The sequence below is a fragment of the Sminthopsis crassicaudata genome, chromosome 6 (genome assembly GCF_048593235.1).
Source record: "Sminthopsis crassicaudata isolate SCR6 chromosome 6, ASM4859323v1, whole genome shotgun sequence".
Taxonomy (NCBI): Eukaryota; Metazoa; Chordata; class Mammalia; order Dasyuromorphia; family Dasyuridae; genus Sminthopsis; species Sminthopsis crassicaudata.
In genome coordinates, this window is record NC_133622.1 from 121,998,535 (window position 1) to 122,019,602 (window position 21,068).

General features: G+C 33.6%; 1 protein-coding gene across 4 annotated transcripts in view; it reads left to right on the forward strand.

The window, feature by feature from the left end:
• The window catches only part of NPNT (nephronectin), a 108,502-nt gene that overhangs the window by 64,900 nt on the left and 22,534 nt on the right, over positions 1 to 21,068 (forward strand). For all 4 annotated transcript variants that reach the window (XM_074275611.1, XM_074275612.1, XM_074275613.1 and 1 more), the window contains 3 exons: positions 751 to 885; positions 1,152 to 1,274; positions 5,202 to 5,579. In XM_074275611.1, the coding sequence (XP_074131712.1) occupies positions 751 to 885; positions 1,152 to 1,274; positions 5,202 to 5,579 (636 nt within the window). The remainder of the gene's footprint in view (positions 1 to 750; positions 886 to 1,151; positions 1,275 to 5,201; positions 5,580 to 21,068) is intronic.

Here is a 21,068-nt window from a genome sequence, read left to right on the forward strand (position 1 = left end):
GACTTTGGTCTTCTTGAAATTTATCACTCTTAGCTAGCTGGCACAGTAGATAAGTCAGGACGACCTGAGTTCAAATCTGGTCTCAGATACTTAACACTTCCTAGCTGTGTGACCCTGGGCAAATCACTTAACCCCAATTTCCTCAGTGAAAAGAAAAGAAAAGAAAGGAATTTTCAGTCTTTCCACTACTCTAAACTTCCTCTTTGTACTTTGTGTGTTTCTACATATTTAATATATTGAATAAACAAGAATGAATAGCATGGCCGTGAACTAAAACCTTGTCATTATATTCATTGAAAGACTGTTTTTTTGTTATATGAGACTAATTCAATTGTGGACAGTTCAGATCTTTTGAAAAAATTGCTCATCTTAGGTTTTCTATTTCATTACTGTTGGCACTTCTTCTGCCTATACAGATTGCAATCCTTCTAGCCTTAGTGTTTCAGAATAACTGTGGCCAAAAAAATTAATTATCTGGTAATCAGTATTCAAATGATGAGCCTGCTTGAACTGATCCAAATAAGTTCCTAAAATTTGTATAATCTGACCTTTGCCTTCCACAAGCAATTTTTCTCATATCAGAAGGCCTTATTAAGGCTCATGTTCCCCTGGCAAAGCCTTCAGGGACGTCCAGACTCATATTTCATGCTATGCTAAAGCATTAGAACAAGACTTCAGGAAAGATATATATTCTGAATTAAACAATTTCAGCTCTTGCTATTTATAAAGATATATTGCTTGTATCTCTAGATGTGGATGAATGTGCAACTGGGAGAGCATCGTGTCCCAGATTTAGACAGTGTGTGAATACCTTTGGAAGCTACATCTGCAAATGCCATAAAGGCTTTGATCTCATGTATATTGGAGGCAAATACCAGTGTCATGGTAAGGAAATTTCGTCCCTGTTTTACTTGTGTTACAAGGATGAATATACATATATTTATGTGTGTGTGTGTGTGTATATATATATATGTATGTATATATATATGTATATATATTCATATATATTCATTTGTATAGCATCATCATTTTCTCTTGTTGATCTTTTTGGGTAAATTTTACTATATAAATTTAAAGTATATACAAATAATCTTTTAACTCTTCTCATTTGTCTCTTCACTAAATAGATTTATTGTCTTTTTCTGTCATAGATATAGATGAATGCTCTCTTGGTCAGTACCAGTGCAGCAGCTTTGCCCGATGTTACAATGTGCATGGGTCATACAAATGTAAATGTAGAGATGGTTACCGGGGAGATGGAATAAACTGTATATGTAAGTCATATTTATTTATTTTTTGTCCCAAGTTCCAATTACAAATGAAGCATAGGAATAATCTACCAAAAAAAGATAAGAAACAAGATCATTTATCTAAGGCTGAATTTCAATGGGGCAGGTAAATGATGCAATGGATAGAGCGCTAGTCTTGGAGTCAGGAAGACTTGTTATCCTAAATTCAAATATGACTTCAGACACTTACTATCAGTGTGACCCTGAGAAAGTCACTTAATCCTGTTTTCCTCAATTTCTTTCCCCATAAAATGATCTAGAGAAGGAAGTAGAAAACCACTCTAACATCTTTGCCAAGAAAACCCAAATGGAGTCACAAAAAGTTGGATACAACTGAACAAGAACAACTAAACTTCACCTCTACACATAGCTAATAACAATATTGTTCTGAGTTTCAATAGAACATAAGAAATAAGACTAATATTTTTTATAAATAGTAAAAGATGTAACATTGCATCCAAGATTAAAAAGCATCTCAGCTTTCCTGACTACATTATCCTAGCTGCAGATATTTAGCTAGTGAATTAGAAAGGTGAATTCTGCAACATGTAAAAGCTGTAATTACACTGATTATTAATTTCAGAAATATTCTGTCATTGGCATTTAGAAGTCTGCTGAAGGTAGATCTGAATGTGTAGCATTGTGGTACCCTTGTGCTCAAGCTTTAGTTCCTAGTCTTTTTTATTTGTGTAGCATTCTTTTAATCTCATTTTCTTTGCCTATTGAAGCTATGAGGTTCTGAACCTATTTTAAGCAAATTCAAGATGAAGAGAAGGATTTAGAGTTATTGTATTCAATAAATGACTATCTTAACAGATATATTTCCTGTTTGTGTTTCTGCTTCTTCCCCTTTTCCTTCTTCCTCCACCTCTGAAGGTGGAGTTGATGTGGGCCTGTCAATAATCTGCTCTCTAGGCGGGGTTGAAGCTTCTTCAAGAGAATCATACCCTAAATCCTCTTGCTCTTGGGCAAGATCTTGAGCTTTCCTTTTTCCTCACACTTCCTCCTCTGTTCATTTTTAAAACTTTTCCTTCTCCTACAACTTGCTCAATAGTTTAAGGCTAATTGAACTATGTTGTAGATATAAAATACCTCTGCAGAAATAGAACGAGGCCCATTTTTTGCATGAAATTCTTTCATTTCAAATCCCACTAGCTTCCATTTATCTACATCTATCTTTTCTTCCTCTAAGAACCAAGGGGATGTGCGTCTTAATGCAGCCAAGAGTTTAGCAATCTGTACCCAGGTTACAAGTAGACTCTGCTCCTCAATTATCTTAATTATATTCTCTATAGTACCACTCCTGAATGGGGCTGGAGCTGAGGCTGCCACTGGGGCTGGGGCTGAGTCAGCTGAGGTCGAGGGATTGTCTTTAGCTAACATCTGCCCCATTTCACTATAAGAGATTGCTGGTTTAGTTCTTAACAAGTTAAGTTCCTTATTTATCTATTAGCATGCTCACTTAATCTTTAATAAAGTTTCCTTGTTACTCACGGTTCTGGTTCAGAGAGGCTGAGATCTGGATCGGAGGCTTTTCCACTGGAATGAGGATTGTGTCTGTCCCTGTTCAGGCACCAAATTGCTATGGTCCAGTCTAGCTCCTCTGAAGGGCTCAGAATAAGTCCTTGTCAGGATAAGGAAAAGTCCTGGCCCCACTTGTGGACGCCAATTGTAACATGCTGTCGTCTCCAGAAGCTGCCGATTGCTCTCTGGGAAGAGATCTGCTGTGTCAACTCAAATCTCTCAGACAGATTCTTCTTCCTGTACAGAACCGTTGTCTCTAGACAGTTGCTGTTAACTATCGTCCAGAGAAAGTGACTTCCCTTCCTGCAGAGAGCCCCATCAAGCCTGATGTAGTGCAGAGACTTCTATCTCTGGAGTGCTGTCCTCTTTTATCCTCCCAGAGAATGGGCGTGGGATAATGCAAGGGCTTCTGGGAAGAAGTACTCCAACCAATGAGCTTGCTCCTCTTAGAATTCCTAAGGTGTAAACTCCCTTTAAAGGCCCAAACCAAAGGTCTGAGCCAGAGAACTGTCAAGTCAACCTGAGTTCTCACCTTGTAATTGTCCAGACAACCTGAGTTCTCACCTAGTAATCCTTACAGACATTGTCATCTTTTTTATGTGACTTCCCCCTCCAATGGTGAAACTTCCATCCTACTCATGCCTGCCCATCCTGGGGAACTTTCTTAGCTATATCCTCCTCTCTTTACCCCCACCCCTTCCTCCAGATGGCAGGTTGACTCAATGGACAAGGTACTCTCTTTTCTTTCTGTTGATGTCTCAAGGTTATCTACCAATAGAACATCAGTTCAGTTTAACTACTATTTCTTTCTTTTCTTTCTTTTCTTTTTTTTCTTTTCTTTCTTTTCCTCCCTCCCTCCCTCTCTCTCTCTCTCTCTCTCTCTCTCTCTCTCTCTCTCTCTCTCTCTCTCTCTCTCTCTCTCTCTCTGTCTCTCTCTCTCTTTCTCTCTCTCTCTTTCTTTCTTTCTTTCTTTCTTTCTTTCTTTCTTTCTTTCTTTCTTTCTTTCTTTCTTTCTTTCTTTCTTTCTTTCTTTCTTTCTTTCTTTCTCTCTTTCTTTCTTTCTTTCTCTCTTTCTCTCTTTCTCTCTTCTTGCAATTGGTGTTAAGTGACTTGTCCAGGATTACACAGTTAGTGATAAATGTTAAATGTCTGAGGTCAAATTTGAACTCAGGTTCTCCTGACTCCAGGGCTGGTGCTCTATCCACTCTGATATCTAGTTGCCTCTAATTACTATTTCTTTTTTTTAAATGTTTAGAAATTTTGTTTTTATGTCATTTTTATTTCTCAGCATCTCATCTTTCTCCATCTGTAAAAACTGAGAGAAAAAAAGAGAGAGGAGAAGGGAAGAGAGAGGGAGGAAAAAAGGAGGGAGAGAAGGAGGGAAAGAAATGATTCATTAAAACCAAGACACTGACCAAGTTCAACATTGTGACTAGTACTTCAGACTCATAGTTCCCCATCTCCAAAAAAAAAAAAAAAAAAAAAAAAGACAAGATCCTTTCTTTGGGGCCAAGCTTAATGATCATAACTTCATAACATTCTATTTCAATTTTATTTCTTTGTTCTTCCATTTTTCTCTTTCTTTTTCTATTTTTGTCCCTTAACTCTGTCTCTCTCATATTAGGCAGTATATGACTATAAATAACAGTCATGTTTGAAAATCCCACAAAACATTTGAACATATAATATCTAATCTACTCCCTAGATTTTCTGAAAGATGGATGGACCATAATATGAAATATTTAAATGGGGACTATAAGCCAATCTTAATTTTTTTTATTATAGCTTTTTATTTACAAGATATATGCATGGGTAATTTTTCAGCATTGACAATTGCAAAACCTTTTATCCCAACTTTTCCCCTCCTTCCCCCCACCCCTCCCCCCAGAGGGCAGGTTGACCAATACATGTTAAATATGTTAAAGTATAAGTTAAATATAATATATGTATACATGTCCAAACAGTTGTTTTGCTGTACAAAAAGAATCGGATTTTGAAATAGTGTACAATTAGCCTGTGAAGGAAATCAAAAATGCAGGCGGACAAAATTAGAGGGATTGGGAATGCTATGTAGTGGTTCATAGTCATCTCCCAGAGTTCTTTCTCTAGGTGTAGCTGGTTCAGTTCATTACTGCTCTATTGGAACTGATTTGGTTCAACTCATTGTTGAAGAGAGCCACGTCCATCAGAATTGATCATCATATAGTATTGTTCAAACCTTAATTTTTAATGGGTTTTTGTAGGAGCTTGTTTTACATTTCTAGAGAATAAGTATAAAATAATTAATATTTTTCAGTAAACAAAATAGGTTACGTGTTTTGTTATTTTTCATCCCAGAGAGAGAAATGGTTGCACATTAATTTAAATCTTTCATTTTTGCTTTTTCAGATATTCCAAAAGTTATGATTGAACCTTCGGGACCAATTCATATATCAAAGGGAAATAGTACTTTCCCAAAAGGTAATGGAGGACATATTAATACAATTCCTGATATTGCAAGTACTATATGGCCCATTGTTCATACTGAGAGACCTACTCCTAAGCTGCTAAGACCTACACTAAAGCTAACAACACAACCTCCGCCAACCACAACTGAACTTATTACTGTCCGAATGACACCACCACCATCAACAGCAGTGGCAACACAAAGACCAACAATGGCACCATTTTCAACTAAAATACCAATTGAAAGTACATCTTCAAGAGAAATGATGATTGACAATAGAATACCAGTAGATCCTCAGAAACCCAGAGGAGATGTATTCAGTAAGTAACTATACCAGTGTTTTATTTCTTAGCTTCTTTGGATATCAATAGGCCTAAATCTTACATAAAAATTGAATTCATAAAAATAATAAAATTTGCAACAAAGTCAATCATAGTTGCTGGTAATTAAATGTTGTAAGAACTTTACAAACAGCCATTGGCAGTTTTTCTTTTTGTCTATAAATAGAAAAATGGTACTCAGGATCTCAGATGGATGGGCTATACTGACCTCCCAATGCAGGAATCCCTTCTACCATGTTCCTAACATGTGATCATTATGCCTCAGCTCCTACACTTCCAGTGACCAGGAGTTAAATTCTTATAAAGTTTTCCACATCAGTGGCTCTAATTATTAGAACATTCTTTAATTTTAAATTGAAATCTGCATACATATGTATGTACCCATTGTTTTTATTTATTGCTTTGTTTAGGAAAAAGAAGTGTTATTTAAGGTATTTAAAGGCTGATAATTTTTATAACCATTCCAAATATTCTTTCAAAAGCAATGTATATCTGATCAATCCAAACTATATGAAATAATTTCTTGACAATCTTTTACTGAACATTACCCAAACAAATAATAGGTATTTTTGAAATTTTATTAACTTTGTTTTAAATATTTCCCACTATGTCCCTTACCCTTCTTAGAGAGTATATTACCTCTTGTAATAAAGAATAAAAAGAGGGAGGAAAATAGTTCAGCAATATTATCAAATATATAGAAAATTAATATTAAATTCAGTGTTCTCCATCTATAATCCAATAAGTTAAAAAAAAAAAGAAAGGGTGCTATCTTCTTATATAATTTCTTCTTAAAATTTCACAATTAAAATTTCAAAATTGAAATTCTGACTAGTTATTTCTTCTTTTCATTGATGTTGATGTAGTCTTGTATATATTGTTTTCCTAGTTTCATTTATTTGATTTTGCATCAGTCCATATGTCTTCCCATGGTTCTCTATATTCCTCATATTCACCATTTTTATACCACTGTATATGCCATCTACTTTGTTTATTATTCTTTGTTTATTTATCTAATCTATCTAATTTCTATTTGTCTTGGTACACATAATTTTGTTTGTCACTAACTTTTTTGCTTAGTAATGGAATATCTAATTTCAAGATTATGTTATTGCCTTCACATATTCCAAATTTATTTCCCATATGATCAAACCAATTCGTAGCTTTTGTGTGCCCTTTTTTTTTTTACTACCCCTTCCCTTTTGCTTTTTTGCTAGTTGTGAGATGAAACATCACAGTTCTTTTAATTTGCAGTTCTCTTATTAGTAGTGATTTGAAGTACTATTCATATGGTTAGTAATAAGTTGCAGTTATGAGAACTAAACAAATGTAAATTTTGATTAAACAGGTGGTAGTGGCTCTGGTGACGGACCAGAACATCTACTTTACATCCCTACTCTCATTGTCTGACCCTTCTGTGACTACAAATAGTTTCTTGTTAGGGTAAATTCTATGAAGTTACCAGGATGACAGTGCAAAAATCACAAAATGAAGAGTTATAGTCTTATAGTCTTATTGACAGAAGAATACTTCAATTCATGGGAAAAATGTTCTCATAGTTAAAGCCAGGGCATGGAACTGAATGTTGGAGGCAGCTTATGGACTAAAGATTCCCACTTTAAACTATGTAGTTGCAGATACTCAGAAGCAAAATAAGTCCAAAAAATATTTATTCATCTTTCCTTAGAATATTAGTAGAGGAAATATATTGGTCAACTAATATAATTTGAACTGGGTATACTCCTGCCCATGGCTAAGGTCTAGCTCTTAGTTTTCTATAGCCAAAGAAGATATTACTCGGCCTATAAATAACATTTTTCTTCCTGCTGGACTGCTTCTCTGGTAATTCAATTCAGTGTAGATCTTGTAAAAGTTTTAAGATAAAAAGTAGTCAAAGATCTAGATATGGTGGTTAATTAAATTTTTCACAAAAAAAGTGGTAACAGATGATAACTTATTATTTGTATATTCAGTATAATTGAAATCTGCTAAATAGATTTATTGATAGAGCAAGCATTTATTGTGTTTATTATATGACAGGTACCATGCTAATGCAACATAGCTGGTAGTTAGGTTAACAGTATATAAGACATCAATTCACCTTAATTTTAAGGTTTCTTAGTATGCAGCAAATATTCAAAATAGAGGAATTTTTTTTTCCTTTCAAGGTAAATGCAGAGTTGCTATTCCATTGAACCATAGAATATTAGAAGATCTTTCTTCCCCCTGGGGCCTTAGACATCCTAGATTTTACAGACTGGGAAAGGGAAATGATGTCGCTTGCCTCCAGTCACTTAGCTGGTTCATGGCAGGATCAGTCCTCCTGACTGAAGGAGTATAAAAAGCATGCTGCTTCTGGGCAGGCATTAAGGGTTTCCTTGGATTCTTCCAGATGGCTGCATGTGTGACATTGCATTCCTCCAGCCCAGAGTGAGGGAGGAAAAAATGCAAAGGTCAGCTTCAGTTTTTTTTTTTTTTTAATAATATAAGGATTTGGAGATCATAAATAGATCTGGGGATGAACTAAAAGGATAAAAAGATAATTACTGAACTAAAATAGCTCAGAAATTGGAGAGAGGAGACAGGGATCCATTATCTAATCTAATTTTCTTCAAAAATTGAGTTTTAAGAATTTGCCTGAAAATAATTAAACCTCTAAGAAGTGTTTGTTCCTCATATTTTCCTGAAACATGTTATCTGACTTCCTTCTTTACAAGCATCTCTTCCTACCTTGTACTATACTTGTAATGAATAAAATAAATGAGTGAGGGAAATGGATTTATCAAACTTGTGTCAGGCACTGTGATTAGATCTAAAAATAAAATTCAAAAATGAATAGTGAGAGAAGGGACTTATTTATATAATATGAGGATAGGATTGGAAAGGACTTGCTATAGAAAACCTGAAATTCTTATTAGAGTCAATGAGTTAAACTAAAAAAGAAAGCAAATAAAGAAGACTGCAGCTAAGCATATCATATCCTAGAGTGGCCAATTAATAAAATTCCATTAATTGTAATTGTCCCATTATTATTAACAATAATTACAATAATAATTTACATTCGTATAATATTCAAGATTTTCAAAGGTCTTTCCCTTTATTATTTCACTTGATACTTATAAATAATCTTGTAAAATAGATCTTACAGAATTCAAGTCAAATATTCTATCCACTGTATAACTCAGCTCCCACTGCCATTAACACAGTTATATGGATTAGATCACCAAATTGGCTGTTCAGATATTGGTAAATAAAGTTAAAAGAGAAGTAAATTTGAGAAGTAGAGGCCGTGAGGGGAAATAATGGTAGCATTTCACAAACAGGCTGATGAAAAGGGAAAGAAATGAGGGACTGAGTGGCTGGGGCTCACAATTTGTCTTGGCTATTGCAACAGAAGCAATACAGTGTAACAAATGGAGAATTAACCTTGGGTCATGAAGATCCAGATTCAAGTCCTGCCTTTGACCCATACTGGCTATTACTGATTTTTAAATAACTGGCAATTTGCTTAACCTTTCGGTATTCTAGGCAATTCTCTAAGACTATAGAGAGAAGGTGTCAACCTGTATGTATTTGTAGAGGAGAGTATTCTCTGCACCAATAGAGTCATATATCCAGACCCTATTTTTATCCAGAATCTATCAAAATAAATGAATTCTGTCTAAGACAAAGAAAATCTTCATTGCAAGATGAAAAATCTTTTATCACTGATATTTTTTAAAATTCTACAAACTAAAGGACTAAGACATTATATATTTCTTAAAAACTGAGAAAAATGGTCCTTAACTATTTTTTAATCACCCTTAAGATTCTTTCATGAATTGATATATTGCAGATAGGTCAATCAGCTTGTTGAAGTTCAGTATTTTTAGTCATGATAATTCTTCATGACCACATTTGGATTTTCTTGGCAAAGTAACTTGCCATTTCCTTTTTTCAGTTCATTTTACAGATGAGGAAACTGAGGCAGGGGTTAAGTGACTTGCCCAAGGTCACATAGCCACTAAATGTCTATGTCTAGTAAGGAAGATGAGTCTTTCTGTCTCCTGGTCCTGTGCTCTACCCATTCTACCATCTAACTGTCCAAATAGCTAACAGGGATAGATATTCTTACTGACTAAAAATTGTCTTCATACACAAAAGAATTAAATTTGAGAGCAAATATTGTATGCCATTTCTGAAGAATTATTCAGTTTCAAAATGGGGCTATAGTCACTCATTTCTAACCTTTACTACTTTGGTATGTGTTTATAACAGCAATTAAAAATAATTCATAGTCAACTAGCAGTTATTGAATGGGAAGAGGGGAGGATGACATGGTCAGTTATACTTAAGGAAGATTAATTTGCCTTTTCACTGAAGAATGGACTTTAGTGGAGATAAGACTTGAGACAGGGAGACCAATTCAAGCTGCTGCAATAGCTCAGAAGTGAGGTGATGAGAACCTGTGCCAGTGTTGTGACAGTGTCAAAAAACAAAAGGAGGCATGTGAGAGATATAAAAATAAAATTGAAAGACCTTAGCAACTAATTGGGTATGGGAGTAAAAAGAGATAAAACAAGTACAATTCCTATATTGCAAAGATTGACTGGGAGGGCGGGAGATACAGTAAGAGGTAAGTTAAAAGATGCAAGAGTTTTTGGGGAAAGATAATGAATTCCCTTCTGGATATGTTCAATATAAGATTTCTGTGGTTCATTTGTTCAAAGTGTCCAGCTGGCAGTTAGAGGTCAGGAGAGAAGTTAGGACTGCAAAGATAAATCTGAGAATCATTTGCATAGAGAAGACAGGTAAATTTGTGAGAACTCTTTAGATCATAAAGTATAATATCATAGAGAGGGAAAAGAGAAGGGAACCCACCATGGTAAGCAAGCATGTCCTAGGCAAAGATCTGGCAAAGGAGAATTAAGAAAGAACATTTAGACAGATAGGAGGAGAATTAGGAGAGAGCATAAAAACCTAGAGAGAAGAGAATATCAAGACAATTATCAACAGTGGCAAAGCTTCAAAAAGGTCAAGAGGGATGAAAATTAAGAAAACATCATTCAATTTGGTAATTAAGAAATTAATTGGTAATTTTGGAGAGATCAGTTTTGGTTGAATGATGAGATCTGAAGTCATAGTTCAAAGACTTAAGTAGAAAATAAGAGGAAAGGATGTAGAAATCTACTATTGAACATGGAACATCTGGATAGATTATTGCTTAAATTATCAAAGAGCATAAGAAAATAGAAAGATTAAGGTTGTCTGCAGTAAGGAAACATATCTTTTATTAACAAAGGAAGTACTCTGAAAGGCACTGGAGAAAAATACTTTTCTGTTCATATACAGGATTAGTGACAATGATGTCCTTAGTCATGAAAATATTGAAGTCTATATTCTGTATAATGTGGTGATGAGTTAAAAAAATTGTTTCTTCTGAGGAGTGAAAAGACAACAAACTTGTTTCCTTCCTGGTAAACAGAAGAGCCTCACAAGGAGCTCAAGATGTGTCTGCCATTCCCCCCAAGATTAAATGTCAGTATTTTGTGCCCAGGGCAGGATTTGGTGGCATGAGTTCTGAAATTTTTCAAGATTTTTGATTTATTTTTAAATTGGATCTTGTGGTGTTTGGGAAAGACAAAAATGGACATATTGAATTGTATGCAAATTCAACAAAGCAAAACATTTTAAATGTTTTCTAAAATTTTATTCCTGTATGTTTTAGAAATTCTTATTGGTGTTTACAAACTATATATAGGGCTTTGAATCCATTTTATATTATGATAAAAACAACATCACATTTTATCCTTATGTTTAATTGCATTTATTTGAGACACATAAAAATAAAAGTTCTAGTTTTAGTTTCTATATAACACTGAACTCTTGTCTTGTGGTCATTGGCTGTATTCATGAAATCATTGTTTTACATAAATCAATATTCTTCATTTTAGGTAAGAAGTTTAATATAGAAAGAATGATTAGAAACACAATAAATGGTTTTATTTTGCTCATCTCTAAAATTTCTTTTTGTATATTTAGAATCAGAGACACTGTGAAAGTATGGGTGAGCAATATAATATTCCTAAAGGACAAACATACCAAGGTCCTACTTTTCTGTTTGCTTCTGCATAATTATCATATAAAGTCTTTTACTCTAAATATATTGAAAAGCAATCTAATAGATATGATCAAAAATTGCTCCTAGAAGATTACTTAAACTAAATCACTCATCAAAAAGTTGCACTATGACTCTAGAGTTTTGGAGTGCATAGAGATGATTCTGGCTGTGATCTTTCTCACAGATGAAAATTTATCTATGCCTCTATGTTATATGTTATTGCTAAGACATTCTATGATTAATAACACTGTTATTTGTCTGAGATTATGAGTTCAAGGTTTGAGATTGAGGAGTCATTTAGTTTGAGAAAGGAAGTCTTCCTCAGTTTTGCAAGGGTAGGTGGAACCAATAAATTCATTGTTTAATTAACGAGAGGGATTTTTAATTTTAAGTAATCTTCTAGGAGCATTCCACAGGGTGATGATCTTTTAAATTCTGTTCCTCTCAGAATGATATTTTTTTTTACTTCTATTCGGAAGTATCAGTTAACTTTACTTTTCTCCTTAAATTAGTTAAATTCACCACAGGATGGCAGTTAAAAATCTCTCCATTCCCTTCAGGTATTTTCCTTGAAAATGTCTTCTCAAGAGTATAAGAAAATAACTCAGCTTAGTTCTTATCAGAAAAGAAAAATCAGTTACCCTGTGGAATGTGACGATTAAATTCAGTTCTCTCAAAGCATCTCTTCACACTGTCTCAATGTGAGTAGAATTCCAGAAATGCCAACTCTCCTTCCCCATCTAATTCCTCTGTGTCAATTCTTACTCTTACATCTCATTCATATAGCCTAATTTTACCTTTTTCTACATGGTTTTATTTTTTAGGATCACATCATGCATAGCTCTATTCTAATCTTTCTTTCAAACTACCCAATTACTAATGATAACCCTAGATATATGGTTTACATTTCCACATATAAAGCATAAACAGTTTGATCTTATTGAGTCCCTTGAAATTAATATTTTATGTTTACCTAATATTTTTCTTGGTTCTTATATACCAGATTTTTTATTAAGTTCAGATCTTTTTGCAACAAAAGTCTGAAAGTCTAATGGACTTTCATCGAATTTCCTTTTTTTTTTTTCATTTAAGATTTTCTAGGTGTGATATTTTTGGCCACAATCCTAGTTCTTTTGCTCTTCAATAGATAGTGTCTCAAGGTCTGCTAGGCTTTATGTGATTCTAATTGTGGCTCCATTGAATTTGAATTTTTTTTCTTCTTGCTCATACTATTTTCTTCTTGATTTGAGGGTTTCAGAATTTATCTATGATGTTCCTATAGATTTTTCTCATAGGATCTCTTTCAGGTGGTGATTGTTGGATTGTTTTTTTCTATTTCTATTTAAGTTTTTTTATATTATATCAATTCTTTTTCTTTTTTGGTCATATCTTTCAGATAGCCCAATTATTCTTATACTTTCTCTTCTTGAACTGTTCTCTAGATCTGTTGTTTTTCTTATGAGTCATCTCATACTCTCTTCTATTTTTTCCATTCTTTAAATTTTGTTTTATTATTTCTTGGTCTCATAACTTTGCTGGCTTCCTTTTGCCCAATTCTAGTTTTCAAGGAGTCCACACTGTCTTTCAAAAATGAGAGGCATCCAATCCATCCCAGACTTGTCCCCAGCAATAATTAACTGTCCCAGTGTCTTCATAATTGAAGTTTAGTTAAACCACTCTCAGTGCTTCATGCTGATTCAGTTAGCTGTTAGTACTCATGATTCTTTTCGTAAGGTTATTCTAACAATATGTAAAATCTCTTTATAAGAGTTGCTATTTAAGCTAGAATTACACATTCAAAATATGAAATATAAAAGTAAGAATTATAAAATATAAAATTACAGAATCTCAGGAATTGGGAGGCATCCCAGATAATACAATCACCAGCTTGAGTAAAAATTTTCTTTTTAATGTGTTCAACTAGTTATTATACCTGATGATTTCCTGTGATTGAGAACTCACTACCTGCCAAAATCCTATTTGCACTTTTGGAAAGCTCTAATTATTTGGCACCAAAGTCTACCTCTGTCTAGCTTCCCCATTTTTGGTGCTACCTCTGCTTGTTCCTATTTCCCTCCCTTTCTAGACTAATCCATGTTGTCTATGGCTTTTTAAAATGTTGTTGCCTACACTGAACATGATACTTCTCATAAGGTCATACCGGGATGGAAAACAAAAGGACTATTACCTCTTTCTTTTTCGTGAAGGTAGCTAATTTCCTTAATAAGACAATGAGAAAAAGTCTCTCTACTGTGTAAACAACACACAAGGTAATAACTTTCATTTATTCAAACTATTAAGTACTGTGTACAGAGATTACAGTGGTAGATGCCATAGGAAATAAAAACTTTACATAAAATATAGCCAGAGGTGTGCTGATATACTTTCTCTTAGGTGGGAGGGGGAGGATGTATGTAGCTCTTAAAAGTTTTAAGTTTAATCTGCTCTATTAATATTTTCTCTATCACTTTAAGTCTAGACAATTGATAAAACAATAAAATAAGCCCTGATTTGTAGCTATTTCTGAGGTGCAAATGCTCACACACAAAAAAATCTAACAACTTGTGAAACTGTTCATCAAAGCAAGAATGAACAGGCAGCAATAGAAAAATCACTGTATCTTTTTCATGTAACAAGAGAAGTTGGTAGTTTATTCCATTTCCTTCTTCAAGTTCCTATTTTTGAACCACAACCTAAAGGAAAACCTAGCCAAGGAGTTGAAGTTTTGGGATTGAGAATATAGCTCTAATCATTATACACTTCAACAATGATACTGTAGCAGGATGTATTCTGATTCAATTGGATATCTTCAATTGGATAGAGAAGAGCGAATCCAATTCCAATTGATCAATGATGGACAGAATCAGCTATATCCAGAAAAGGAACACTGGGAAATGAGTGTAAACTGTGAGCATTGTTTTTTTTTTTTGTTTTGGTTTTCTTCCCAGATTATTTTTACCTTCCGAATACAATCCTTCCTTTGCAACAACAACAACAACAAAATTCGGTTCTGCACATATATATTGTACCTAGCATATACTATAAGATATTTAATATGTATGGGAGTGCCTGCCATCTAGGGGAGGGGGTGGAGGGAAGGAGGGGAAAAATTTGGAACAGAAGGGAGTACAAGGGATAATGTTGTAAAAAAAAAAAATTACCTATGCATATGTACTGTCAAAGAAAATGTTATAGTTATAAAAATTAATAAAAAGAAATCTAAAAAGAGAGAGAGAGAGAATATAGCCCTAAACATTTGCCAGAAGATCTATATCCCAATCAGTAAATATGACCTTAATATATCTCTGAGACTCATTTTGGAGTGTTGCCCAGGGTCAAGTTCAGAAATATGCCCAGCCTTAGAATGGAGTATTAAAAGTCAAGTATCCAAACATTTTTTGAATGTCTAAAGATGCTATAATGGCAGTCTGCTATGGTAAACAGTAATGTGGAGTTACATTATTGCTCTGTGTAGATTTCCAGCAGGAGTCAAAGTCAAAGTTTACTACCAGAGCAGCTGCTTCTCCTGATTCCTTCTTTCTGTTACACTGTCTGTTTGCACATGCCCTCTAGAAAGTATCCTGCATTCTGAATTCTTCTATATCAAATCTTCATAAATCTTCAGGACTGTTGAAAATTTCTACTCTCCTCCACATCCTCTAGCTTCCAATCTAATGGTATTTATGCTCTCCTTTTCCATACTTTCCGATATGTTTTCCCCATTCTTCTGAAGATGCTGTCTTGCTTTATATGACCATCTTTAGATAATGCCAGTTTTTTGAAAAAGTAGTGGGATTATACCATAGTCTAGCCAACAAAGTTAGTGTCCAGTCAATCCAGAATTACTCCAGTATATTCCTTTTCTCTAAAAGTGATCCCAAATTTACAAATCAATATTTGCTTTGGGCTTAAGAACCTTAGCATCCATTTTCGACTCCAAATACTAAGTATCTCACTCACTGAATCCAGACCTAATGCTAGTTACATTGCTCTAACTCTTTCACTGCTACTTTGCGACTAGAAGGGGTTTTATGTCCTTCTTCAGCTTGTCTTCTTGTGCCCCATCTTCTTTCAAAAAATCTGGGCCTCTAGCCCAGAGGACCTGAAAGTACTGGAAGTAGGGGAGGGATGAATAACCATCAATTAACCAATAGCCAGCCTAGATACAATGTCAAGCAGTAAAGACCAAGCCCTCCTTATATAGATAATCTTCCCATTTTTCCTTCTTAAGCAATCTCTCTACCCTTTTACTTTAGAATTTTTTTTTTGTATTAGATGTATATGTATTGCTAGTTCTCTAAATTTCATGCTCTTTGTTTCATTAGTTCCCTAACAATTAACTGGACAGATGCTGATATGTAGGGTTGTTTGGATTTTTGTTTTGTTTTTAGATTAAAAGTGCTTTTAAAATACTATACTTTTTCTCTTGACCTAACAATACCACTACTAGGTATGAATCCCAAAAGATATTTTTTTTAAAAAGAAAGGGACCTATATGTACAAAAATATAGCAGCTCTCTTTTAAGGGTTAAAAATTGGAATCTGAGAGGATGCCCATTAATTGGGGAATGATTGAATAAATTGTAGTATGTGATTATAATGAAATACTATTGTCCTGTGGGAATTGATGAGCAGGATGATTTCAGAAAAGCTTTGAAAGTCCTCCATTAACTCAATCAAAGTGAAATGTACTATGTACAAAGTAATAGCAGTGTTGTGGGATGATTAGCTGTGAGTGTTATTGCTATTCTTAGCAATACAATTCTCTCTGTCTCTTTTTTGCTCTCTCTCTCACTCTATCTTTCTTGAGGTTTTGGTTTTTTTGAGGGGAGATCTATGTTATCACAACATGACTTTTATGGAAATGTTTTCCAGAACTTCACATGTGCTTTCTTAATGGGGTTTGGGGGTGGGGATAAGGAAGAGAATCTAGAATTCAAAATTTTAAAAACAAATGTAACAATGTTTTAAATGTAACTGGGGAAAAATAAAAATACAAATATAATCTTTTTTAAATGCCATGTTTGCTAGCATTTGCCACAATAACTTTAGGATAAAGTATTTCTATGTTACTGCTGTTTAAATCAGCACAGAATACTTGTCTTCAAACAACTCATTCTAGGAAACAGAAATTGAGCAAGAAGGCAGGCAGTATTTACCTGATTTTGATCAATATTACCTTGAATATTGCAAATGATATGCATTTGAGCTTTCTATTAGGTAGAATTCTGGTTTTGTGCATTTAAAATCCATATCCAAATTGTATTTGTTCATGTATTTTTTCCTTACTTTTTATAGTTCCCATTTGATACTTGCAATTTTGATGGTTGCTTCTAATTCCCGAATACTAATATCTTTTGATTCTATTATTTGTGATTATCCTTTGACCTAACAGTATCACTACTAAGCATGATTTTTTTAAAAGGGAAAAAAAAACCTGTATGTACAAAAATATTTATAGCAGCTCTCTTCTTACGATAAAAAAGTAGAAACTGAGGGGATGCCCATCAATTGGGGAATGGCTGAATAAATTGTGGTATGTGATTATGATGGAATATTATCCTTATAATTTAATATTACTTATCCATTCACATAATTTCATATTTTGTCTATTTTTTCCTGCTTTGAAAACAGAAAAGACCATAATAAAGTAAAGACTATTAATAGATGTAGATCACCAGTAGAGACCATAGTAAAGTCCTGGTTTCTGGTGACTTGCAGAAGTGGTAAATGCTAGACTTAGCAACTATATTTTAAAATTAAAGTCATCAGAGAAAAACTGAAAAGGAATAAAGGAGAATATCTAGTACCATCTCCTGCCTTTAGATTGGTCCAGTAAGATAGTATTTATATCCATTATGTAAATGTGATCTTCACCCTCACTAACAAAATCATAAATCCGCAAGAATATATGAATGTCACTGAAATTTGTCCAAGATCACTTAGCTATTAAATGGTAAAGTATAGGTTCAAGTCCTATGTTCTTAATATATGCATCTTTCTCACAAGTCTACACTGGAACATAATCAGTATACTTAAGTATGATCTTTTTCACCTCATAAGTCATAAAGATTTGAAAGGGAGCAGATCTTGGATTGTCCTCAACAATAGGTAAAATGCATAAATTCCCCCTTCTTTTTTTTTTTTCCTTAGAACAAAAATATCTTACCAAAAAATGGGAAATAGGTTTTTCTGGGAGCCAACTTTGTAAGCTGTCTGAAATAGAGTCAACTATACCATTCTATTAATGTATAAAATAGAATTATACATAGCTATATTATATAAATATTATCTCCAATATGTGTATTATCCGAAAGAAAACATGGTTTAGTAGATAGAAGTGGGTTCACTTGGGTTCATTTCTCTGACATATACTTTGGCAGTGTATATATTTTATATATAACAATAGGAAATTTCCTATATGAAGAAATGCAACACATGACCCTCTCAATGCTCCCCAGGGAACTCCTAAAAACTATAAATAGCAAAGAAAGTTTTAGGCTGCATTGGTAGAAGAGTTATTCACAGGAGTGTCTCCACACTCATGAAATCCCATGTCTAGCTTTTTTTTTTTTAAGTATCTAAGCTATATATGTCTTTTGTATATAATCTTCATATAAATATGTAGCCTGTAATAGTAAGTTGAATACTAAAATATTCCATAGATGTATAAATACTGTAAATCCTTATTAATTCAGAGTGTCCTAATATGGAGTTTATATTAATTCAGGAAGAAACTTGGCTAAAATTTAGCTTTTCAAATACAAATTAACAGTATAAACATGATGGTAGGGAATTGTTTAAAATACTTGAAGATATTTTCTAAATTTAGAAGAATCCATTTATACAGGGTGTCCCAGAAATCTCAGGATACTTTTAAACTTTAATAGCTTCCTTAAAACTTCTGGGACACCCTGTATATAATTAGTCTGCCAATTATAAATAATAGAACCTACAACTATTTGAGAGTTGGAAGTGATCACCAAAATTGCAAGTATTAAAATTTCCCTAAGCAACTTTATTAGACTCAAATTCAAGTTATCATACACATATAAAATTACAATTCCTTAATCCTGAAGTTTAACTAATTTAGATGGTCCTTACAAACTATCCATTATAAATAAGGTATGACCATTTCAAAGGGGGAAAAGATGTCTTAAGTATTATAGATTAACATTTTAGAATTAATTAACATTAACATTAGAGATTTAACATTTTACTGGAATTACATTTTATTTGCCTATGGAACCAATCTATATTCCAATATGGATGTAAAAAGCCTCTCTTAAACATTCTTTTCATCCCATAATATGCTTATGTGTAATTCCTTCAAGATAGTATATTTTACAATGGTAAGTAATAAGAATCCTCTCATGATCAAAATTTATTTCAAAGTTAAAGTACTTACCCAAGATAGGTATTCGTGAAGCCCCTTTTATGGGGAGAGGAGTGTTAATGGACTGAATCTAAATTTGAGGTTTTTATAGGAAATTTCTTATATGTAGAAATGATTTCTTTGGCTGCCCTTCATTTCATATGCATCATGAAAGAGGACTGAGAACCTTTAACATTTGCCTCTGAATCTTTTACTTTTTTGTTTTTAGTTTATACGGATAGATAAGTATCAAAAATAATAGAGCATTATACAAATATAGGTATAATAACTAACACTTATATAAGGCTTTAAGATCTAACAACTCTTCTGTGCACATCATTTTATTTATTCTTTGCACTGATCCTTTGTGGCAGATGCTATTGTCCCCACTTTACAAATGGGTCACACAACCAGGAAATGTCAGAGGCAGGATTTGGACACAAGCAAAATCCATTGTTGTTTCTACCACCTTACACTTTCGCTTATAATAACAACAAAACCATTTTCTTTTATATTCTTATAATATTGAATTGAAAAAGAAAAATAATTCAGTTCTATGTATATGTAAAGCAATAATCACTCAACAACTTAGGGTAAGTAGGTTTCTCTTCCTTACCTTATCCTGCTAAAGGGGCCCATCTCTGCCCAATCTGTAAACGAGCTTCAGTTTTGGATGAGTTTGGCCCCAAAAGAGAGATTTTAGGCTCTTTTTACCTCATACTCTTTGACTTTTTATATTCTCACCCAGTAGCTCTAGAGAAAATTACTCAAAGTAGCTCTGTCTCCACATATACTCAATAGGAGTGGAATTCCTTATATATTTGTATGTATAAATGTTTGCACATGTACATTTATACATACAAATATATAAGGAGTTTATATACAAACATATATATACATATATTGTGTGTGTGTGTATGTGTGTGTGTGTGTGTATATATATATATATGTTCATGTATAGGGACTAAATATATGATTTCTTTGTGAACTTCCAGGTAAGAAAACTTCCATCTATCAATTCAGGTTGGGAACTTTTCTGTAATTTATAGGCATTAATATGGGCGCAGCTAGATGGCACAATGGATAGAGTACCAAGCTGGAGTCAAAAAAATTCATCTTCCTGAGTTCAAATCTGGCCTCAGGTACATGTGATCATGGGCAAATCCTTAAACCAATTTGTCTCAGTTTTCTTATTTGCAAAATGAGCTGGAGAAGGAATTGATAAAGCACTCAATTATCTTTGCCAAAAAAAAAACCCCAAATGGGGTTACAAAGAGTTGGACATGATAAAATGACTAAACAACAGTCACAAACAGGTATAACTTTAAGCTGGATCTTCTTAGTACCAAGTTTAGCTCTCTGTCCACTATGCAATGCTGAAATACATGACTTTAACAAAAACAAAGAGAATAAGGGAAAACAGACTAGGCCAAGTATACACAGAAAGTGACTAAGATGATACAATTTTGAAGAAATTTGGATGTAATTCTAAAGATAAGTAAAAAAGATGGAAAGATATAAGAGACTTGAGAGAAAATGGATCCATCCCAAAGGCAACTTAAAACCATCAATATCCAATGACCCACTTTTCTATTTCTGTGAAATCATCATGAGAACAATCTATGTGAACAATATCTAAAATGAAAGCATGAAATGTTATTGAGCAGCCATCTGCAGATATTCTTTTTTTAATTTTTTTGATTAATTTTATTATTATAATTTTTTTGATAGTACATATATATGCATGGGTAATTTTTTACAACATTATCCCTTGTACTCACTTCTGTTCCGAATTTTCCCCTCCTTCTCTCCACCCCCTCCCCTAGATGGCAGGCAGTCCCATACATGTTAAATGTGTTATAGTATATCCTAGATACAATATAAGTGTGCAGAACCGAATTTCTTGTTGCACAGGAAGAATTGGATTCAGAAAGCATAAGTAACCTGGGTAGAAAGACAATAGTACAAACATTTTACACTCAATTCCCAGTGT